Raw genomic sequence first — 25,194 nt, 5'->3', positions numbered from 1 at the left:
CGAGAGGGCGAAAAGTGCCTACAGGCGAGATGAATGCAGCATAGCGGCTGGCACTTTCTGAAAGGGGAACTTGCCAGTACCCCCGCACGAGATCTATAGTTGAAATGTATTTAGCAGCGCTAACTCTTTCAATTCGTTCCTCAATGTTGGGTATCGGGTACAGCTGATCCCTAGTGATCGCATTTAACTTCCTGTAGTCAACACACGGACGAGGGTCCTTGTTAGGGGTTTCTACGAGTATTAGCGGTGACGTGTAGTCACTCTCAGCGGGCTCAATAACTCCCAACTCTAGCATGCGCTGTATCTCTGCCTCCATAATCTCTCTCTGTCTTGGAGACACCCTGTAAGGTTTTGATCTTACTGGTTCGGTAGAGGTCAGCTCAATTTCATGCGTTATCAGTTCGGTTCTACCCGGCCGATCGCTGAATCTGTCGAGATATTCCCCTAACACCCCTTTTAGCTCATCTAGCTGCTCGGGTCTTAGAGCATGCGAGCTTACCGAGTGTTCTACTACTTCTTCTAGGCCGATTTCAGAGTTGGAGGTTGCCCTATCCTCCTTAAACTTGGTACCGATGCCATCCGGCTCTTTGACAGTATAGTTAACGACTCCGCTCCGCTCTACATACGGCTTCATCAAATTACAGTGATATATCCTCACTTCCTTCCTGCGACCGGGCATTCTCAAAGCATAGTTAGTTTCTGAAAGTTTGTGCAACACTTTAACGGGCCCGTCCCAGTGAACTTCAAGCTTGTTCTTTCTTGAAGGTTTGAGGATCATTACCTGGTCTCCGGCGTTAAACGTACGAAGCCTCGCATTCTTGTCGTAATAGAATTTGGCGTTCTTTTGAGCTAGTGCCATGTTCTTTCCGACTAGTTCTTGGGTTGCGCTTAGCCGTTCCAGTAAATTTAGCACGTATTCAACCACGGTTGGACTCTCCCCTCTTTCCTCCCACATCTCTCTTAACATTCTCAGTGGAGACCGGAGTGTCCTCCCATACACTAGTTCTGCTGGTGAGAACCCTGTCGCCTCATGTGGAACCGTTCGCAAAGCAAACAAAGTTGCCGGCAGACAGTTCTCCCAGTCCTCCTTGTGCTCGTAACAGAGCGCACGCAAAACTCGCTTAAGCACCGAATGCCACCTCTCTACACTGTTTGACTGAGGGTGATAGACAGAACTGTGTATTAACTTTACCCCGCACTTTTGCAAGAATGTGGAAGTCAGTGCGCTCGTGAATACTGACCCTTGATCTGCCTGAATTTCGGCTGGAAACCCAACTCGTGCAAACACTGTCAAAAGCGCGTCTACTACTTCAGTGGAGCTGAGCTCTTTCAAAGGGATTGCTTCTGGAAACTTGGTAGCCGGACACAGCATGGTAAACAAGTACCTGTAGCCTGATTTTGTTTTTGGAAGAGGCCCTACCGTGTCTATTACAAGCCGTCTGAAAGGCTCTGTTATTAAGGGCACTACCTTCAGTGGAGCTTTCCAAGTCTCTCCTGGTTTACCAGAACGCTGGCAGGCGTCGCATGATCTTACAAAGTTTTCTACATCTTTGAAACAGCCAGGCCAGTAGTATTCCATAAGCAATCTTTCCTTTGATTTGTTTATGCCTAGGTGGCCGGACCACCCATTTCCATGACAAAGACTCAAAAGGTCCTCCCTATACTTAGTAGGTATGACTAACTGATCTAAAATCTTACCCTTTCGATCTCTGTAATGCCGATACAACAATCCTCCTCTCTCATGTATCGTTACGTTGCGCCTAGCAATGCCTTCTTTAGCTGTGTCACGTAATTTAGCTAAGCTCTCATCATTCTTTTGCTCGGCTGCCAGTGACTCTCTATCCACGCGTAAGAGTTGATCAAAGTTCTTTGAGGCCGGTGATAATAACGACCCTGTCTCGCTTGTGAGCGCGTCTGCTTGCTCTTCCTGCAGGCTAGAACTCTGACACTCTAGTGCTACGCTCTCATTGAGCTGGTCAACTGGCAGGCTCTCCTCAACTGTTCTTTTGTCCCTCGGGCCTAGCTCGGATTCGGGTATTGAAGCTATCCCCTTTTCTGCTTCAGCTGGAGGAGCTTGAGCATTTTCAGCCGAAAGCGCCGCGATCTTACGAGCTTGGCCTCGGGTCAATGCCTGTACTATGCCCTCTCCCAGTTTGAGCCCTCTGTCACGCAGTAACTGATTCGAACGATTCGAAAAGATGTAGGGATACTGCAGTGACAAAAATTTGGAAACTGCAGCCTCAGTCTCTAGCTCCCCGAATGGTCCACTGATTTTGACTTTGGCCATGGGCAGACACACGCTGTGTTCTTCAACAACCTGTTTTATCCATGCTACTTCTCCGGTGAAGTCATCTACCATCACGTAGGACGGATGGACAATGTCCAGCGTGGCGGCACTGTCTCTTAGCACTCGGCATGGTTTTCCATTAACTTGCAGGTCGTGGAGATATGGACTTAAAAGTTCCATATTCTCATCCTTTTCCTCCACGTAGGAAAAAACTACGCTAGGCTTCTCGCAGTTTACAGCTATATGTCCCAGTTTGTGGCATTTGTAACAGCGAATTGGTCTAACAGATTCGAATTTTCTTTTCTGTTCTTTTTGTGTGGTTTCTCCGTTAAGTTTCTCCTCGCTCTTTTCTGCGGGCTTTTCCGCCATGTCTACAGGCTCTGATCGTCTAGTTTGCGCACCCTTTTTGAACGGAAATGGTTTCCGCGGTCCATTTCGACCGTCCCAGTTTCCCTCCTCGGCGTTCAACTTTCTACGGGTTGCGTACTCTTCGGCTAATTCAGCCGCCCTTTCCACAGTGTTTACATTACCTCTGTCTTGCACCCACAGTTTCACAGCTTGGGGGATGGTTTTGTAAAACTGCTCTAGACACATGCATTCAATGATCATGTCTCTGCTGTCGTACGCTTCCGCGCTTTTAAGCCACTCGACTAGGTTGGCCTTTAAGCTATATGCAAACTCCGGATAGCCCTCGCTATCTTTCTTGCCTGTGCTCCTAAACCTTTGCCGAAAAGCTTCGGCTGAAAGGCGGTATTTCTTCAGGAGACTAGCCTTAACTTTTGCATAATCATATGCATCCTGCACACTCAATCTGGCGATTACTTCCGCCGCCTCACACGGCAACATAGACAGCAACCGCTGTGGCCATGTACTCGGGCCGAAGTTCATCTTTTCGCAAGTCCTTTCAAAATTGCTTAGGAACAAGCCTATGTCGGTCCCGACCTCAAATGGCTTTAATAGCCTGTCCATGCGGTACGATTCTGCCTCACTTGATCGTCCCAGAGCGCCTTCACTTCCTTGAGACATCTCCAAACGTTTGCTTTCAAGTTCCAGTTGCATTTTTCTTAACTCGCGATCTTTATCGCGTTCCTCCCTTTCTTTATCGCGTTCCTCTCTCTCTCTATCCCGTTCCTCTCTCTCTCGTTCTTCTCTTTCTTTTTCCCGTTTCTCTCTCTTTTTGAGAAGTTCCAATCCCATTTCAATATCTTGCTCACTGGCCTGATTGGAAATTAGCTCCAATAATTCCGATTTGAGCATTTCCTTGCGTACATCTAGGCCCAGTTCCTCACCAACAATCAACAACTCGTCTCTCAGCAGTGTCCTTAACTCCATGACTGCTGCTTTACTGCCTTGATTCTGCTCTCTAAATCTAGCTAGGAAAACACAACCTAGCTAACACACAACAATCTAGCTTCCCTACTGTTCTAAACAGAACAACCAAAAAATGAAGCCTAGAGAGTCAAAGCAAAAACCAAGCACTCACCGCAGATACAGCACCATGTCGCAAAGTCCATCTCACCGCTGTCAGCCAGTTGTCATGATTGGGGGCTCAATCCCTTCGTCCGTGGTCCTTTGCCAAGATTGGAGTACGGCATGAATTCGAAGGTAGCTGGCCCATGCCGTCGTCCAACTTATTTACGCTGAGATCGTTGATGAAGTGAAGAACTGCTTCTCATCGAGAACGAGAAAAAAAAGGGGTTTATTTACAGAAATTAACTCAGTCTAACATGACTGTTTGAGAAAAAGAGTATTAGTCCAACAGGACTGCATGAGAGAAGTGACTCAGTCTAACATGACTGCTCAAGAGAAGTGTCCAACATTCGCACAACCACAGTTTTTATACACTCGATCCGCCGGTCCTACGACGCGGCGGCTGTTCGTTTACACATCACCAACTCGCAGCTGCTCTGAAGACCAGTTTACAGACACAAAGGCACACACATTCCGTACACAGAGGCAACCGCACGGGGTGCCGTTCCGGGAAACTGTCGTTGTCGATCGCGCGTCGCTCATTGTTCCGAGCCACTTCGAACCGTGAGAAGCACAAAAATAAGTCGTTCCCGCGGCAGCTTGACCAGGCGGGTCGAATCAGCTCCGCGTGGAATCATTGTCCACACACCGAACTCGTCCCGTCACAATGTCGAAGGGGCTGGAGGGAGGCGGCGGATTCCAGCGCAAAGGTCGCTTCTTTGAACGCCTCGCAGCTGCAGCGACGGAGAGGGGGAGGTGCGCGTCTTGCACCCCTTGTCGTAATCGGGTGGCAAGGTGGCAATGTTGTTGCGCAACTCGCCGTTCTTGACACCCCACAAGTAGCTTCGGCTCCGTAGCATGGAGCGCTAATATGATTTTTTTAAAAACTGCTGGCGCCTTAACGCACCGCTTACCCGACGAACACAATAATCATGCATACTTAACAACTTCCACAGGATTTTCCAGTTGGGGGACAGCGTTGAAAGGTGCACAAATTTCTATTAAAAATGCGATTTAGTAAAAATAATGCAAAAAGAGCGGGCAGTTCCAGCGAAGCATTTCCGTGTGCAGGGACGTAAACGTGCCCTCCTCTTCGCAAAATGTCGAAAGCTGCTGTGTCCGCGAGCGTGCCCGTGAGTTTCGGTTTAGATCGACAAGATATTATCAGCGCGTTATCCGGGCCCGCATTATCGACTGTTCAGTTTTTGGGATACTTTCACTACTTGGTTATGTAAGGTCCAGCGCGAAGGATTAATACGGACATACTGTGTGTCCCTTGGCTCAATCAACGCGTAGTGAAAGTGATATCCCGAAAGTGATTGATCGGGAATACGACCATCGGGAAGTCGAAGCTCCAGTCTGTCTTGATACGCTGCTGAAAGCATGCCTTCGAGAACCACCTTGACTGCAGGGAAGCGCAACTGAAATCAGCGAACGCACCGTCACCACAGAGCTCGAATGGACGAAATGGGGATATTCCTGGCCGCAACTACGCAGCACGAGTCAGCGAGGGCGCGTAAATTTTCCTGTCAAAGAGAGTGAGAGCTCGACCTTGCAGCCGAACATTACCGCACGAGGAAGCACAGATGCGGCCAGCGGACACCACAGATCGGACAGGTCAGCGAGAGATCGTGGCACGAGCCCGAGGTAAGGAGCGCGACACAGGGCGAGGCAGCAACGCCGGAGACATGGTCCGCCCACGGCGTCATGCGGTACTTGTGCGGTACGCATTCATGAAGCGGCTTTCAAGTGGCTGCTGATGCCGCGCTCCCACGCGAACGGCTTCGAACCCGTCTATGGAAGCGCGCACTCCGATGGAAAAAGAAAAGGAAAGGAGGGGGGGGGGGGTTAAGGCACGAAACACAGCCGCGCGACTGCTACGCTCACGCGGGATGGCACAAGATAAGGGCAGCACATTCCGTCACCGGGCGGTTCCAGGCATAGAGCATGGAGGACCATCGGCAGCTATTTCTTTCGGAGGTATACGCGTGGTTACCACGAGATTGCGGACCGATCGCCTCTTCGACTTCTCTCGCGTATGTGAGCGCCTCCGCGGACTATGAGCCGTTTAATAAAGTTGACCTCTCTCTCTCTCTCTCTCTCTGTCTCTCTCTCTATCAATACCCGCAACGTTGTCCGTTCTGCGCAGTCGCTGCGGTCCTTCGTGCATAGAGCGCGGATGCCGAACGAACGAGAATGGCGGCTACGAGGCTCTGCTGCTGAACACAAGACTCGATTCCTTGCAGTGGGGACCGTATTCCGATAGGTACGCAACATAAAGAAGGCCATGTATGTTAAGAGCACAGTCAAAATTTACTACAGAACTATCCCGTATGCAACGTCCCTCATAGCCCAGACGCTGCTCTTACATTAATATGAAGCCATTAAAATGAACATTGTTACTCTTTATTAAGCCTAGAGATCTAGCCCTCTTTCGCGCAGCATTTTACTATAATTGTTCCTGGTTATTCAAGCCAAATAGTAAAGTCTGTGCGAACCGCAATTTCTCAAGGAACTCGCCCTTCTATTAGTGGCAACTCAGCGATGTTGTGCTGCTGCTATTATGTCTCAATTCCTTAGCTTTAGCGCTTCTCCCGTGTGCTTCTTGTCGTCATGTGTATTTCATAGCACATGGACTCATAACGATGAAGTCATAAGGCGAATATATGCGGGGATTTGCATTCCAAAGCAACATTTTAGTCTAATCAGGGTACCGAGCTCGAATGGAGTGTTTTCACACTTCATCTCAATAAAATGCAACGAGCACAGCCAGGAGGACGTCTTGCGTATCTTACACAGCTAGCACAACCGTATCTCACGACCGGTGAATGCACTATTCTTGCAACACAGAACGCGCTTGCCTCCGCCCCAAACTTCTCCGGCCATTCCAGCAGAGTAATTTTGCTCTGCCCTGACATACATTCTCCGTTGTTCTGATGACAAAGTGTTTTTTTTTTTTGTACAATCTATGGACCGTTGCAAGCCAGCTTTCCAGCATTACCAGAGCTGACTTTGTCAAACAATGCATCCACGAGACTTGACAAACACTTCATTTTGCATTTGTTTACGGAGGAACAACAAAATATTACGACGCGGCTAACAACAGGGCAGCACCACTTCGAAATAAAGTCAAACATCACAACCCCCTGCAGACCAGCTATGGTGAAAAGTATCCGCGGAATGCAAAACGTGCCACGACGCGCTCCACATGGGGGCGACTCGATGCGTCGCCTACGAGGGGCGATAACAAAAGACGCTCCAGATTAGTGCGACAGCAGCGCGATGCTGCTCAGTGGCGGCGCGGAGATAACGCTTCACGCAAGTCTCGATAGCAAGCCCGCAGTCTGCAGGGTAAACACGGGCGATGAGTTCCGGGAACATTTTTGCAGTGGTTCTTAGGCTGGCAGCGCGAAGGCGCGCGCCGTTTTGTCTCTCCGGACCTCAATGAGCTTGCCGGAAAAGACAACGGCGACACAAAAACACGGCGCCGTGCAGCAGACGCCGCGGCGAAGGAAGCGCCCGCCACCGAGGCCTTTTCATTTCCTCGTTTTCGCTTCGGAAGACGGTTGCGCAAGCGTGCAGGCCGTCGACGACAAGGAACGCGACACAAGAGAAAACGAACTCCCGGCTAAGACGCGCGGCGAAGAGGGGGAAACAAGCTACCTGGCAAACTAAGTAACCGCAACGCCACTCAAGAAATTCCACGCGGCAGCGCAGAGGAATTCCTCCTGTGCGTGTGTCTGCCGGGGAGCGGGGGGGGGGGGGGGGGGGCGCAGCCGCGTGCTTTTCCCTTTCTTCGGCGACGGGTCGCGCGCTCCCGGCGAGAGAGGAGTCGGCGGCAGAAGCCCCCGGCGAGAGTCCGTGACCCAAATCCGCGACAGCTCGGACGCGGCACGCTGTTTCGCCCCGGCGAGGCTGCGCCGTTGTCCCCGCATTACCGGACGTCAGTGCTGCGCGACCATCGAGTCCCGTCCGGTATTACGTGGACGCAAGGCTGGTCACACTCGGCGGCAATGCCGCCGGGTCTGAATGCCGCCCTCTGAGCGTAATGAAAAACCGGCGCTCACTGGATGGCCGCGGGGAAGCGAATGAGGATAACGCGAATGGCAGCGCGAAACGGCAGCGTGGCAGGGGAAGTGCCGGGTCATCCATTCACCTGCCTGTTGTTGCTCGCTTTGTCGCGGCGATGAATTACGCACGCGGGAAGTCTTGCAAAGACAACTGGTAGCCTATGATAAAACAGCGCAAGGCAAAACAAATATGCGGTTCGCGTCGAGTTTGGGACACGAGTTTTGGATGCGCACCAATGTATACATGCTTGCACGTTCTCGAAGACTACGGTCTATTTAATGAATGACTTCCACACCGTTTCGCCTAAATTTCACTGCACTGGTCCTGTCCCAGTTGAGTGCAAGTGACGCATAATAACGGACTCGCACTTCAAACGCGCCAGAATTTACTAACCCCCACACGCCTGAAGGTTCGCAAATGTCATCGGCGAAATTTCAAGGTGAATACTATTTTAGCAATCACGTACGCCATCAGGGAGTAGCCAGCAATACTTATCTTAAAAGGGCCATCGACTTAGGTATTTCAACACAGGAAGGGAATAGAAAAAGAAAAGAAAGACGAAAGGAAGTGACGGCGATCAGTACAAGGCTGCGGGTGCCACCGAAAAGATAGGCCTCTCTAAGAACTTTGTAAGAGTAGAGCAACCCATGCGCTACTCAGCAAGGCCTTGGAAATGTCTCTGTTATCAAAGCGCTGCGCTAGCTACGTGCCTGTCTGCAGCCGAGCACGTCGCAGCGATGGCACAAACGACGCCACGCATAACCCGAGACGCAGAAACTCTTCTGCAAGAAGCGCTGCCGCATCCAAACCAGAGCGGATGCAGGCGCAAGGCCGGGACGTAACGCACTGTTTTGCGAGAGAGAGGTGTGAAGGAAAACGACGACATCGAGGAGCTGCAGCTGACTGCGCGACGGCTAACCACCCGAGAGGTCCTCTGAGCAAAGTGCGCTGCGCCTGCGGAACCGACGCCGTTTTGTTATGTCTCGGTTGGCTGACGCGGGGCGAACCCGACACCAGCTCACAGGAGCTACCATTGCCGATGAAGCGCAGTGTGTGCGCACCCGTGCCACGTGCGTGCTTGGTCCGCATCTGGCTCGAGGGAAGAGTTCAGTAACAGTACGCCTTTTCTGTGCGCACGGATGACCAATGTGTCTTCGCAAGCGTCTCCGAGCCACATGATCCCCCATGTTTACAGACTACGCGTTCTTCTTTCACCATTTTTTTTTTTTTATATACACGCACGCGCGGCTCTTTCTATCCGCAAGAAATTCAGTGGTTGACGACAAAGCCATCGATAGTCTCTCGACAAGCCTGTACACATACTAACGAGGATAAAAGTCCTCCAGCCCCGCTAGCTCCACGAAAGACACCGACAGAGCTGCGCGGCTACACGCACGTAAACAGGCCTCGCTGACGTGTCGCGGTCGGCGGAGCTTCGCTGCTCCTTCGCGAGGTCCCGAGCACGATTCCTCGTCGCAGCGGCCGCGTGTCAATGGCGAAGATACGAGCGCTGCACTAAAGTCAACACGCAATACGCCGCATGTTGCGGCGTTGCGCGGGGACCAAATGAGGCGCCCCGGGACGCGAAACCGCGCCAATTCTATTCGACGTATCCTCCACCACTGCTGATAGCAGAGCAGGCTGGCGTCCTACAATGCGGAAGTCACGACTGCGTTCAGCCGGGCTCCGTCAGAGTTCTCGCTGCAATCCGTCGTCGTTTCGCGGAGAAACAAAGAGAGCGGCGGCGTGGCAGAGGGAACCGCTCTGGTACGACGAGTGAAACTCGCTAGACCTGCTCCAGCGCTACCAGAGAAACGCCCGCTCCAACGCAAGGGAAAAGGAAACTGCTACACATCGGCCGGTGGAACCTGCACGTAGAAATGATCCTTACGGGCGGAGGACAGCGTGTTCCTTACACTGCGATGGGCGCCAACAGCCAGTCACGTTGTTTCTACTAACTGCTCATTACTTAATTTATGGCGGGAGAAGTGAACTGACTAAATTCACACAAAAGCTGTGTACGTTGCATCAAATGTTAATGCATACAGCCAGCATACAGACCACGCGTAATGCCGTCTGTTGGTCACTATCAGAAACCGCTGCCGGAAAAGAATAAGAAAAACTTGAATCGGGAAGGGGTTCGAGAACTCGTAACTTTTCGGTCACGAGCCAAGTGCTCTAACTACATGCACCACGACATTTTTCAAAATTAATTTTGACGGAATAGTACGGAGGCATTATATGCAGCCTGACGCACGTGCGGCGAGGCGAGTAGATGCGCCACTTTGCGTGATTCGCGGAGGAATAGAGCACGGCGCGGCAAACAATAAACAGAACGCTGTGCGCGAGAGTGGAAAGGCAGGATTTGTTTGTGTGTGCAGCCAGGGCCCTCGTCTGATGAATAATAAACTTGTCAAAGGGAATGTCAGTCAATGAACACATTCTATACATCGTAATATATAGTGTCAACACATTGTGATACAAACGCACAGTGAATTACTTGTGTGAACGCATTTACCGGAGGAAACATGGCTTCCCTTCAGGAGCATAGATGATTGTGATCGAGTACATAGCCTGCGAAAATACTGGTTAGCGAGTACGACTGAGCACCCGCTTATTCTTGCCGATATATGCCTTCAGCTTTCGCCGTTACACCCCCTTCGTTATGAAAATCAGCCTCGTGCAACCCCCCCCCCCCCCCCCCCCAAGTTATTATGGGCAGCCACCCGTGTGCTGCCAAGGTTTCCCTTGTGAGGAGGGCGCCAAAGTCGCACAACCATCCATGGCCTCCGAGACGGGGCAGCAGACACCACCCGATCTCGGAGACAATGAACCAACTCTGATACTTATGACAACTGTCCTATATAAAACACATTCACCGCCATGCGAAGTGCGCGCATATCGTGTTCCATAGTCTCCAAACAGATGAGCATTTTCAGCCGTAAATATTGAGGTCGGCATATGTGACAGGTGCCGTCGCTTGCCAGCATGTACGAGAGACGGTGCGTGCCACTAAGGAATGCAATCGAAATGTCACCAATGTGCGCTTTCGAAGGACGCAACTTGCTCAACGAAGCGTACTGAAGAGGCGCACTGCACTGCACTGATGCCTGAGAACAGCGAAATCCGAAACGATCGCCAGTAGGCGCCGCATCCCCAAGCAGCAACGCAAACTTGCACCCGCCATAACATTGGCAGAATTTGGCCGAAGCACAAGGCATGTAGACCAAACTACCAGTGCTACACCACTAACGCATGTCTGTTACACAGAACGTAGGGAGCTACGGACCATTAGTTTTTACAACCTCGCATGTTGGATCGGGCCGTAGTTAGTACGACGGCGGCGACCGTAGTCGGCAGAGAAGAGTGATCGCCTTGCGAGATCAGCGTGTTGTTCTGCTCATAGACAGACACTCCGCAATGTAGCACCCGCAACCTTATAATTATTATTTGTTTTGAACAAATATACACAGTTAACAGGAAGGGGAAAGCGAGGAACAGACTGGCAACTGCCACCGGAAGGGGCACAACGCCTGCCTACTCTTGAGAAGGGAGGCGACAGCAACACCGAAATGGAAGATAGGAAGGCGGGGAGGAAAGAGGAAAGGAAGAGCAACAGGACAAATCTAAAGAATAAAGTAGAACACACAGTACAGATCACACACAGTAAGGCCACTCAATGAAGGTCACGCTACTACAGAATGTTGAACAGAACAGTTTTGACGCTACAAACGTGAACCTAAGTTATCTAACTTTAGAAAAACAAGTAGAGCGCGATGAGCCTGATCACGTTTAGACGCACAACCACTGGGGTACAAGCAATCGTCGAGTGTCGTCACCGCCGGCCAAGAGATGATAGTCTCTCACTAGCGACATGCGCTGCGCACTGAAAGCGGGACACTCAAATATAAGGTGCTGAACTTGTGAGGAACAAACATGCAACAAACTTGACAAGAGAGCAAGCAATATAAATGATGAGCTCCTGTGTACTCCTATCTCAGTAGCTCTCAACACCGGCGTTAGTGATGTTACATCAGCTACGTTTCGCCGCATCACAGCGCTCAGCACCTGTACCAAAACATGTACGTACATCGCAACTCTGCACACATAACACATCTTTTCGGAGAAACAGCGGTGACGGAAAACATTTTCAAGTTTTTCTGCTGTGCATAGAAGTCTATTTTTAGAAATATGGGCTCCCTCCCTGCTTTCTCACATCGCAAAATAAAGCGCAATGACACCCATAAAGTAAATGGCTCATTCTATAACCCCCTGCAAACCAGCACGAAATCGGCGCACAATTTTAACTATGTGTAGTCTCTTTTTTTTTTCCCCTCTGAAACCACAAAGCGCTGTGGTCGGTTAACTAGTGCGGGGTTAAAGGGCGAGAAAAACCACAAAGCATTGTGATTTTCACCGCGATTTAACCCCGCACCAGTTACTCCATAAATTGTGGGCGACCCCAAAAGTGATGCCTTCACAGAACATGTCGCCTTTGTTGATCGGTTCACAATATATTTACAGCTGTGTTTGCGCTGGGCACTGCGCTAAGAACAAATGGATGGTGCAACAAGATTTGCGTTATGACGCCTCCGGAAAAAAAACTAAAAAAAAAAAACGTAGGAGCGATTCAATACGAACTCGTGTTGAAAGCTACTAAGCCTGGCGGGTAAGCACCGTTTTTTTTAGAAGCACGGGGTCAGAACTAGCGGAACATTCAAGAGATTATCTCATCTTATAAACGAGACGAGTAAATCAGCGTAACGTGATTACTGGGTTCGCGATCATGAATGCTTTTCCGACAGCCCTATAGTTGCGGCAACAATACAAATATCGTCTTGCACGAATGTGCCAGCAGGTAATGCGAGAAGCCGCGTAGGAGATAACCAGGCTGGTAGCGGATGAATACTCCACTTAGCGTTCCTCATTGGCTGATGCTGTCTGTAGCTTCCCCGGAAATCAAGGAAACTCAATACAGAGAGGGAACACAGTCACACTACTTCCGTCAAAACGGCGTCTCTTCGCAAATGATTAAACAAAAAAAGCAGAACGCTTCAACAAAACCAAACTGTCTTGAAAGTACGTGTTAAGTTACCGCGATAGTGGGACATTTGTGCAAAGCTTTGTATAGCCCCCCCCCCCTTTCTTTTTTATCTGGGAAAAGCAGTAATGAGCTCGAAAATAGGCCGATCTTGTAGGTTTGTTCGTCACATTTTCGTCCAACGGCGACGTAACTTTGACAAGAAAAAAGGGAAACTGCAGACTACAGCGACTAAACTCGATGACTGCGATAGGCAATTATGAGCCACCCGCTTCTGTGTGACCGCCGTCTTCGTAATCGTGTAGACCTGCTTGTGAACTGTTCTGCTTCTTTTTTTTTTTGTGCCGTTACTGAACCTAGGCATGACGAACGCCCGTGCTCGAATGCCCGAGACGATGCGACCGTATACGGGTTCGAACCAACCACCTCGCGCTTTAAAGCTCAGCATTCTAACCACTACAGCACGTCCGCTTTGCGCAAGCAGATAATATAATTGCATCGGTCACTGACAAACACGACAGGCTTTTTGCCTTCGAGCTTGTCTAGTAAACCATGACGCATGCAGCTTTCATGAAATCGCGACGGCTTCGACGGCGTTCTCCACAGGAGGAGGAGAAGGTATAAGTACAACTACAACGACAACTTGCCGTAATTAAAAGCGAACTAAGCCCCGCAGGGCTAGCTAACTGTTTTTTTTTTTCCTCTTCCCAATGAACGCCCTGTGTACAATACGCGTTTGTTGACACAGGCTTCTGCAGACTGCGGTTGTAGAGGAGTTCCCAGGAGTGTTTCAGGTGGCACTGGCCTCCTTACCTTTCAATTCCAGGAATAATGGGGTGGGGGGTCTCGAGATTAAGTGCGAGTGTCTATATTGTGGAGTAAAGTGAACTAATAACTACTGTTCACAGTAACTGAGTTAAGGTAATAGAAGGGTCACTGGAGTCTGTAATCGTTCATCATCATTATTTTAATCTTGCCTTCCCTCTCACGTCATTGCTCTAGCCTGCGGAGAGAGACCAAACAAACGCAAGGCCCGCACCTACTCGTTAAAAATTAACGCCCAGAACAGGTCGGCGCTCACAAGGAAACGAAAGCCCGAGCAGCTTCACACGCACACGTTCAGCGATATCTCTTCGAGGAAAGCTGCTGCTGTTTCTGTTTTCGCCCCGAGAGCGCACGAGCAACAACAGCGGGCGAATGAGAAGGGGCCGGGTGGGCGCCACTATGGCAGGCACAGCTAAAGCTGCAAGGCAGCGACAAGAGACCGCGTCGAAAAACAATCGCCGCGACGCCAAAAGGGGCAGGCGCCCGCGGGGACGGCCATGGCTTCGCGGGCTGGCGCACGCCCCTTGCGCCACAATGGCAACTGAATAACGGAAGGGAGAAACGGCTGCGCCGCGACCTTGCTGCCAGCGTCATTCAGCTGTCCAGCCGAGCTGTCTTACGCGCGCTCTCAGCAAGGGCAAGCAAGGGAACACGAAAAAAAGAGAACGATCGCGTGCGCCCAGCTCGGTGGTTGCAGCGTGCACGCGATTTGAGCGCATACGGCTGCAGTGCGCGCGGTGTGTTTCATCCAAAGGTCAGCTATCGCAATGTTTCGCCGTCATCGCGAACGGGATACGCTGGACCTAAGGCGTGAATTGAGGCCCAGGGTGAAGAACGAGCGAGTTGGGCAATTTTCAATGCACCAAACACACCGTGCCACAGCTGACAGCAGCTCACCTGACTGAGTGCCGACGCCGATTGTCACGGACGTTACACACGCAGAAGTTGACCGTTAGCGGCCGAGAACGCGCCAAACAGCTTTCCCCGGCTATAGATTAAGGTCGCCAGTCAGTGACAAATAACCACTTACCAAGGAACTTCTAGCGGCCTTCCAGCTGAGGCCTCCTAGCGTGGCATACAACGTGATCCCGGCGAACGCCAAATAATAATGATAATAATAATGAACGAAAATTGAAAAATAACATTCGACAGCATCCGCACCACGCTGCTGGCACTGCGCTTATAGGAGCAGTCACGCTCACGCTGGATTATGTAAAATTTGCTTCAAAAAACTAGTTTCGCTGATAAATGCAAAGAACACTCTACCAACAGTAGTGTTAAATGCAGAGAGAGAGAGAGAGAGAGAAGAAGAAAGAGCACCCCACGTCCTGCATGTCGCTAACTGAGAATGCGATATGCGACATGCCTGTGTAGCAATTAGTGAAACATGCTATAGCCCCAAGATTTCATTTTGGTGTTCAGCTGCTAAGTACAAAATTGTGCTGAGCAGCTGAAGTTTGCTTATGAAAGTTTATTCATGAAATATTCATACAACAGCGTCCGAAATTATGGTTGCCGTTATGCACGGGTTTAGCTGAGTGGGGTGGCGTTGCTGTTGGTTCGGAAACTCCGGCTCAGAAAATAGGTTGGCGACTGTATTCGCATAAAAAAAAAAATTATATCCTAAACTGCATACAAATAAAAAAAAATAGTAAAACCACTAGCGCCCATGCGACAATCGTAAAGAAGCTCCAAAATCCGGGAATTTCAAAATGGTAATAGTTGGCACCTAGCTATGGATATACTGTATGATAACGAGTTGGTGCTTTAATCACACTGCCAATTTCACAGACAAGACACAACAACGTATATGAAGACGTATTATAGTCCAGATTTCAATTTACGTCGGTACAAACAAACGCCGAAGTAACTCGAGACATAGTAGATCTCCACAAGTCTGAATGCGCTTAACTTTTTTAAAACCCTGTGGATATATTTTAGTCACCACCACCGGTCCTTGTATCAGCCGCAAAAGCACAACACCCGAGATCATCGTGTCACATTCTCTACAGCACCTTATATGTTCCGGTCCTAGCGTGCAGCGGAACCAACCAAAGGGGCCGCTAATGCGTGCTGATGCTTCAAGTCCCTGAAGGGCTGGCCGTCAGATCCTATTATGCACATATTTTACTGATCGAACAGAAGTGTCAACATTTACGAAATTGGCGAATCTGATATGAGAACTCACCAAAACATTCGTTTTCTACGGCATTCACGAGTTTAGTCGTTCCATGATGTCCGGGTATCGGCCCCTCTCCTTACATTGGCATCAAGTGGCGGGGGCTGCACCCAGTCTTGGCTACTATCATCGTCGAAGCCTCACTTGCCTCCTCCGAAACACCATGAATATGACATAATGAAAGGAGTCTCAGCAGTCAGTGGATTACCACATACTCCACAAGAGGTTACGAAGCTGCACCCTCTTCTTCGTCCCCCAATCAGGGCTTTCATGTGCAAATTTGCTCAGGCTGCTGCCTTGAACAACACGGCTACTGTGCCTACGAATTACACATGCTACAGCCAATAAGGATAGAAAGGGTTGCACAGCTAGTGGCAGCACTTCCAGGTGCTGCAAGCGTCATTGCGGGCCTGACACTGGCACCATGTTTGAAGCCGTGCGGCCGTTTGCAATGGTGAACTGCGCGGTTCTCTAGAATAAAACTACACTTAAGTGGAAGCCAGGCGAGGAAAAATGCTACCATAGTCAGCTTCTCATCGATTGCGAATGTCGTCAAGAACCAATGTGAAAGGACAGAAGAGGTCACTGCGCCAAGTGGAGCAGAATGGTTACTGCCGCCTATGCACCTGTACAGTTCTTGACAGAGAAATTTTTCGCTTCATAAAACTACATATATACAGTAACATGCCTTGTAACAACTATATTGAAACACGTTTTTTTACATTTAAGTTCAGCAAGGTTCCACTGCACGGGCAGAATTTTCCCAAGTGACGCTACTGACGACAAGTCGAATACATCAACAGGGCGAAGCGTTTGCTTCTGCTGTTTCTGCATGACAGACACTGCAGGAAAACGATAAACCAGACTGCCGCGATCATCGTTAATGAAATTGTTGCGTGTAATTTGCCCTGTACTCGTGCAAGCCTCAACAACACATTACGCAGATCAGCACACCGATGACGACGAAGCAGCTGCTTAATGTACTATAGTTATTGCCACCTAGGCCGCTATCTCGTACATGTTCGAAAAGCCGACGTTCGATTTCACCTCATGCGATTGGAATAGATTGGCCTAGGCTGCGATATCGTCGCGGCCTGGACAATCGCTCGAGGTGCAATCGAATGTTGGCTTTTTGAACGGGTACAAGATAGCGGCCCTGGTATCTAGTTAATAAGTGCGCGCCTCCACCGCCTTGGTCGTTCTCGTGGCGCGGAACCCACGGTTCGCTAGATGTAATCTTTGTTGTCAGTGGCATCTACACGTGGCAAGAGCCTCGTGTCGCCCACCACATCGGTGTAGTAATCGCAGTGGTCGAGGCCTCTGAACATCTCTCTGGTGCTTTATTGCCCCGCGCAGGTCACAGGCATAAGCTGTGAGAGGCACGACATGTGGAACACAGCAAAAGAATAGCTACATCGAAGCACACGGCTTCTGCTCGTTAGCTGCGACCGTCAGTGCCAAGCTGTGCGCACCGAGACCGCGGATCTCAAAGATGGCAAGTGCCACAGCTCCCATAACGAATGACGTAGGGTGCAACCTTCCCTCACGAGAGCGGGCAGAAACTTTACGGGAGGAAAGAAAGCACAAATTACGGGCTCTTTAAGCGTAGCAGCGGCGACGCATGCAGACTCGGTTTGCAAAGCCCACACACCGGACGCAAAAACATGTTGAACGAACTGAAAGCGAACTTCTAGAACTACATGCATAATTTCTTTGAATAACTTGGGTAGCCACATCCTTAGGTAAATGAAAATGCGACATTTCAAGAGCGGTTCTTGTCATTCCATGAACCGGATAGGTAAAAGCATGCGTCTTTAAATGCGCGAAACTTAGTTCGGACGCTTACGCCGCAGCACGCTCGAACAGGATGCGTGTATACTGAAGTTGGAGTAACAACAGAACAGTTCGGAAGTTGTGGCACTAGGCTTCGCAAGTTCATCACTGCTAAAACGAATCCACAGACAGCCACATAAAAATCATAGTCTTATGCGTAGAACACGCTTCTGAACCTGAAACACACTACATTTCGGCACTCAAGACGAGATGCCCGTGCATACGACACACAGCACACACCCCAGGTGCACGATGCGCATGAACCGAGGTTCTGTTTCCCAATCATTAACGGCCGAAGCCACAATATATATCCCACTCGTCTGAGTCCACAGAATTTTTTGCACTGAGCTTCAACAAATCATTTTAGATAGGTACACAATATGGAGCAAGTTTCAAGAAAGCTTGATTTAAATTAGCTTTCCCTGTGAATGCAGCAGAATCCCAATGGGAACAAACTTGTATACCCAAAAGCAAACTTTGCATCCAAGGAAAAGTTTCTGGCTCAAGGTTGAACTCTCCACAAATACCAAGTTTGTTTTAAGAGGAACCCAGTTGGTTCACCGTATAGTATAGGACGAATTTCCAACAATGAAGCTTGTGTCTGAAGAAGCCATGCTACAGAGGCAAACTATTCTTTTCAAAATCTCTCGGCACAAAGTTTGATTGACTTGATGACCCTGAGGTGTTTAAACCACAGCGCCAGTGCAGTGTGGTACATTTGACAGGTGTTGACTTGGCATGCCCGGTAAGGACAGACCAACCAAACACGAAAGTCACTCTAAAGCACGCATAGTTTCACACCAAGAATATCATAAAAATGTGACAGTGATCAACACCACCTAGCCTGCAGTCAAGCTGGTCGTCCAACCACGAGACCATGCTTGAAAGGTTGAAATGTAGTATTATGTGCAGTGCCACCTATGCAATAGAAGTGTGGCATTAGGACTTATCCAGTTTCTAGCTGTAAGATTGCCCGATGAGGGGGTCACAACCATGGCACTTTCTATCCATCCGTCCATGCTACAGCGTGATATGCCTCGGCTAGAAGCCGCCTTTAGTAGACATTGCTTCCTAGACACTACAAGCAAGCAGAAAGGCGGCAGCGTGCACACGTGTCACTGATTGAAGATTTATATGTTGCGTCATGAAATAAAGAAGTTAGTTCTGTGTTCCACAGGCGTTTTGAACACTTGGAAAGCTGCTAAACTAAACCCTACTTGCGAGGCGTTTGCTCTTCCCAATGCAACCAATCAAACAGCACCGTATCAAGTGCAACACAATAACCGAACAGGCAACACGCCGCAAATATGTGATGTGAAAAGCATTGCAAACTCGCTGCCACGGTATTTCGCCACAAGGCCGGGCCGTTATCGGCCATCCACTGATTTCCCGAGCACTTGTGAGTGCACAGCGTCAACGAGCACTCAAAGGGGTTCAAGCACACGCGATGTGGCAAGTCTATATCGTCGCTGGACACAGTACATGAGCTTTCTCCTGAGTAAAGTCGCTGGTGTTAGTATTCTACCAAATGCTTCTGTCACAAACAACATTGCCCTTCCTGGACTGTTTTGAATCAAATCAGTGTTTAGATGTTTACAATTAGGACATTATTGCCTTTCAGTTTTAACCACTTCACACTTTGAAGAGAGATCACACTGAACTGCATTAACTAGTTGCAGTTGCAATGGAAATTAGGCAATAAGTGGCTGCCCAAGTACGTAGAGATGGTATGAGACAAAGAGACATTACTATTAGCTCTGTATGAACAAGGTCCCAGCACCTGTCTATCATCATAACACATAATGCAAGATTAATTATCCTGTACTCACTCAACTATTTCAGGAGATGATCAACTTTGCTATCTATTTTGAACAATGCACTAGCGGGGTATGCAATACAGCCCTTATGCAGGAGGTGCTGAGCCAGTTCTGCACCACCATGGAACTAGCACTGAACTGGTATGGCCTAGCTCATTGTGCAAAGCAAATTGAATGGAACTGCAATTTATGCCCGCCATGTCCACCATTTTTGTTTTCTGTATGTGCTCCACCAGAACATATCTTCATTTTAGAGATTAACTGCTTTGTAATAAATCAATTACACCAAATCCTAACTACAGTGACAGCAAAAGCTGTGCTTTTGTCTTCTATAGCCTTATGTACAGTGAGTGGCTTCGGCAACAAAAACAAAGCACCAGTAGTGCCTCCTAAAGATGTGAATAGCATTCAACATCAACTCATTCTTTACCAGTCAAGGCACGACAATTTTCTATGACCTTAGGCATGAGTTTTATTTCAAGAAATATTAGTCACAGCATATACTGGGTTATCTTGAATTGTAGCTCAAACGATGGTGCTTTGAATGGACGCAGAAACTAACTATTCAAAACTTCTCTCACAATTTTCAGGAGAAATTTCAGATGCCACAAAGTGTGTCCATAAGGAATTTATAATGTCCTATTCTTCTGAAAAGTACCGTGCAAAGGTCAATTTCAATGTTATAGTTTTTGCAACATCTAAATGTGCCAAATATTGACAAATCCGATCAAAAATATGTGCAGTCTTAAATTCACAGAGTGCATGGCGCTGCTTGTAAAAAATTTCCAAAATCAGTTTTGCAGTGTCAAAAACCAATCAATCAAACCAATTGGTTTTCTGTGGTCGTGATAAGGAAAGAGTTTTTCAGCCCTTTCTACACAGAGCCCCTAAGCGAGCAGTCATTTTACACATTGACATAATTGGCCAAATTCAAGTCCACTACCGGACAAAGACCATTCCAAGCAATTTCCAATTATCCTAATCTTGCATCAGCTGACTCTATCCTACTTTGGCAAACATTTTGATCCCACGACTTCATCTAGCAGTCTACTAAGCTTGATTGCATTTCTCTTCCCTTGGCATCCATTATGTTAGTCTAATAGCCCACTAGCTATGTGTTCTATGCATCAGATGAACTAGAGTTGGATAGGTCATGTGACCTACCTAAATTACGAGATTGAACATCCTAAAACTATAGTGTGGTATAAGGGATACCGAATAATTTTGACCCCTCGGGATTCTTGAACATGCACCTAAATCTAAAGTACACAAGTGTTTTTGTATTTTGCCCCCATCTTATTCAACTTGACATCTTCCTCTTTGCTTAAACTAGAGCATCAGCCATCCACATTTGCTCAGCAATCGATGTTGCTGCTTCCTATCTTTTAAGATGACGTTCATAATAAGTGAACGCCAACATAATATGCAACACTGGAAGCACATGCAGGCTGTGGAGGAACATGCATGTGAGTAGTGCTGCGTCAAACACTGTCATTAGTATGGTAAATGGCAATGCAAGCATATCTCTTATATGACTATGATGCTTCAATTTAAAGCATTAAGCGCATATTTTTTTTCTACTTTCTGATACATAAACCTTTTCCTTCGTGTCACAATGGCAAGATGAAGTCCAGGACTTTGTGGATACCAGGAGAAAGTTCAGGTGGCAAAAAGGAATGTGGCAAATCAGTTCTGCAGAATTCCGCAAGGTGGAGGAAGGTTCATAAAAGGAAAAATTGACATCCACCTGTATGTATCTTGAAGCTACAAAGGAAACCCACAAGAGTTTCTCAGAAACAAAGCTTCATAGTAGAAGAAAAATTTGTCCTTGTCCGGTATTAGAAACCAGGACCAACGCCTTTCTGGGTAGTCACTCTATCATCTGAGCTAACCAGGAGGCTAGCAGATCACAGCATAAGGGCGAATGAATCGACAACTCGGAGCGCAAGGAGAATGAATATGGCAAATCAGTTTTGTGGAATTCCACAAGGTGGAGGAGAACTTTCACACTTACAAGATGAGAGAAAAGGCAAGAGCGCAGGCTAGCGTAAAAAATAAGGATTTCGCGTAAAAAATTAGCTCGTAGCCTGTGTTACATGAATGGCCACTTGCCGTTCCGTCTGTAGTAAAGACTTCGCTATTTGGCAACACACAAGAATAAATCATATCTCTGTATAAATGCTGAAAAACAAATGGCAAATGAATAATAAAAAATTACACAAAACCTTCAGCAGCTATAAGCACACCACACACAATTTTATGTTACTTTCAGCTCAATTTCGCAACTGTGATACCTGAAAATGACAGTGCTCTTGAATGTGTCACGCAGATGTGCAGTGCTAAGTTCAAAACTCCATTTACACAGAAAATGTCCATAAATCTACTAGGCAGGATGATTCCTTCGAGAAAAATGTGCTCATGGCATATGAATACAATCACTCATGATGAACGAGGTTCAAGGTAACTAATGACATCTGCAATTTTAGTGTTGACACACTTCTCAGCAACGATAGAAAACTGAAAAGATTGTACAGTATCACCTAGATGGTGGTAGCAGTTTCGTTACCACACTGACTTCAGCTCCATAAGAGGAGGCAACAAAGCCATCTCTTTCCACCAGATATATTTCTCATTTTAATGTGAGTAGGTACACGAGATAATGTAACAATGTAACTTACACCTTTTCAAATTATGATTTGCATAAATATAACTTAAAGGCAGGGCTGTGTGCATAAGGCATATTCACAGCAAGATGATATATACAGTAGTAAGAACAAGTATTTTTCCAAAAGTTTAAGGCAGCCACTTAGGTACGTCTGACAAGAAAGACAAGTGAAAACTACTGCTGACAGAGCAGGGAGTGCTGTCACTGATCAAATCAGAAGTGATGGTGAAGAATAACCCATATGAATTCTAACACCTATAAATAGTTCCCTTGGTCAGTCAGGTCAAACACCAATAATGCAAGACAAGTGAGCTTTCTTTCCTGGCTCCCATGAGCATGAAGCATTTAATTTCTGGATATATTATAGTCTAAAAGGAAATATAATTAGCTGCTCCCTGCATTTGGTGGCAAGCTTGCAGGCACTCGTGTGCAAGGGTTCTTGACTATCTTCTTTGCCTAGCAGGCCACCGAGCAGACTCACTCTCTTACAAAATAAATTACATTAGGTTAACCTACACTGAAGAGGCACCTAATCTTTGTTATAAGAATCACAAAAACAGATGGTATTGCGTTTTGACCACATGAGAAAGCTGCTTACTTTTACTGCAGTTTCATAAGAAAAACAGAAGTGTAGAACTTCTTGTGAGCAGAATGTGTGTCTGACTTGCACTAAACTGAAAGCCTGAATGGAGAATCTGAGGTCCAATAAACTACAACGTAAACCTAAAAAATCAAGTCTTGTAGAAATTTGCAATTCACAACAATGAAGCATATGCAATGAAAATAAACGAACATATGCACTGAACTATGCAATTCCTAAGACGTATATGCTCATGAATCAGGAAAGTTGGAACATAACCAGTGCTAGTAAGCACTGCTTACCTATCAATATTATACACCATTTGCATGCAGCATCCAAATCTTTCTGAGAGACAGCAATGTGTAGGCAATAAAACAATGCCAAGCCAAAACAGCTGTGCCAGAACATTCCTACAAACTGCATATTTGCAGCAAGTGCAGTGTGAGTGCCCTACAATGCACGATAGGCATTTCAAGCTGCGTCTCATGAACACCTGTCAGTGACAGAATACGTAAAAAATGTAAAGGCTACGAAATTCTCTGCACGAACTTCAGGCATCTAACATGAATTTATGTGGAAAGGAATGCGAGGAAGCCTTCTGAAAAGAGTGCTGAGGTAAGCCAAATGCACCCCCCCCCCCCAAAAAAAAACCACCCATCCCCAGGAGGAACTTTGTATTTCTGTTCTTTTACTACAAATTGTGGCGAGTAGCATTCGAAGGGAGCAATGTTTTTCTAGTTTGGGGAAAATTACCCCAATAATTTGCATGGGTGATAGGGGTAAACAACATTAAAACAGTAGACAAGGTGCTGTTAAGGAGCACATTGTCTGCTGCAAGAACACATTACCTCGTCGGCTAGCATACACGTTTCACGTTCGTTCTCGGAGAAACGAGTAAATGCTGCAGCATGCCCAGTGACAACCGAGGCCCTGAGGTCAGTGAGCACGCGCCGTCCATGCTCCGAAGAATACGGCCCGGGGTCACTCACCGAAAAACTCTCCCTCCGGCGGGTTCTGCTCGAGCTCGTCTTCGATCTGGCGCATGAGGGCCTCGATCTTCTTCTCGGCCTCCGTGGGACCCTTGGGCCGCGGCGGGGTCACGTTGTACGGCAGCAGCGTCTTGGTGTTGAGCGTGTTGGGCTTGTAGCCCGGGTAAGGGGGCGGCGGCGGGAGCGCCTGCGGCGGCACTTGCGGACAGGCGGCCTGGGGGCTGCGCGCTGCAAGTCCTGCAATGCTGTCGCACGGCTGGCTCCGCATCTGGAGGGCCTGCTGCTGCCTGCCGATCGGGTACGAGCAAGACAAGCTGTTGCTGCTGCCGGTCGTCGAGTATCGCACGCTCGAGGCGTACGAGGACGGTTTCTGAGCACACGGCTTGACCAATCCGTTGCGCTGCAACGACGAACCATCCAGGTTGGCGTAGATGGGATACTCGGGAGGGGGCTTCGCGTGCGGGTACGGCGGCGGTTCGCAGTGGCTAGCCCGCGGGCTCGGTGGCTTCGAGTCCTGAGAACTGAGCGACGATCGCGGGCTCTGCAAGGCAGCCACGTTCTCGTAGATGGGCGCAGCGCCGGCGGAACTGTTCGAGTGCTGAGAGTCACGGCTCGACGAACTGACGCTGCTACGCGGACTCGAATGAGCGCTATCCGGCAATCGTGTTTTGCAAGCAGCCCATCGCGCATAGTCGGGCGGCGGCACTCCACTTGCTGCTTCGGTGCAAGGTGCTTTGGGCGTCGCGAACTTAGAGGCGGCAATTACGCTAGCACGGTCAATCCTGGCGTATACTGGCAACTCTTTGCCGTCGGCTAGGCTCTCGATTGCGCCCAAAGCACGCCTGCTGGATGGAAGGTACCGTCGAGGGCTACCAAGCACATCCGCCGAAGCGTAGCTGCCCGCAGAGGTGGCCGCCCGAGAGAGAATGCGCCCATAGTCGTGATCTGCCGCCAGTGCAAAGTCCGGGTAAGACTTACTGTTCAGATTAGCATATATTTCTCGCTTTTTCTCGAAATCCTCGCCAGCCGAAGTGTCCGTACGCTTCGGCGTCGCAGCCGTCAAATGGTCCCTGGACGGCACTTCGAAGAGACTCAGATCTTGCAATATCCGAGTCGCGTCGCTCGCCAGCTCGTCGTCGTACATTGTTGCCTCGTTCGTCCGTTGGCCACTTTACTCGTACGCCACCACGAAAAATATGGAAGTTGTGATCTTAGTAAACACCGCCGTCCCACAGATGCAATAACCAAAACAATGCACTGCAAGATTACATGCTTCCACATGCACACCTGCCAAAAGGCAGGGCACTAACTTTCACCATTCTTCTTCGTTGCGTCTCTCTGTCGGTCGCATACGAGCGCAACCAGCGGAACACCGCCGGGTATGACGTCACAACAAAAGCTTTTTTTGTCCACAGACGCGATACCTACGAGCTCGAA

General features: G+C 48.6%; 1 protein-coding gene across 1 annotated transcript in view; it reads right to left on the bottom strand.

The window, feature by feature from the left end:
* The window catches only part of jub (LIM domain-containing protein jub), a 103,919-nt gene extending 78,759 nt beyond the window's left edge, over positions 1 to 25,160 (bottom strand). Inside the window, exon 1 of the mRNA XM_065438096.2 lies at positions 23,758 to 25,160. Within this exon, the coding sequence (XP_065294168.1) occupies positions 23,758 to 24,901 (1,144 nt within the window). The 5' untranslated portion in view covers positions 24,902 to 25,160. The remainder of the gene's footprint in view (positions 1 to 23,757) is intronic.
* Positions 25,161 to 25,194: the final 34 nt, after the last annotated feature.

This window comes from Dermacentor albipictus, chromosome 1 (genome assembly GCF_038994185.2).
Source record: "Dermacentor albipictus isolate Rhodes 1998 colony chromosome 1, USDA_Dalb.pri_finalv2, whole genome shotgun sequence".
In the NCBI taxonomy this organism is placed as follows: domain Eukaryota; kingdom Metazoa; phylum Arthropoda; class Arachnida; order Ixodida; family Ixodidae; genus Dermacentor; species Dermacentor albipictus.
This window is presented reverse-complemented; position numbering and strand designations above follow the sequence as displayed.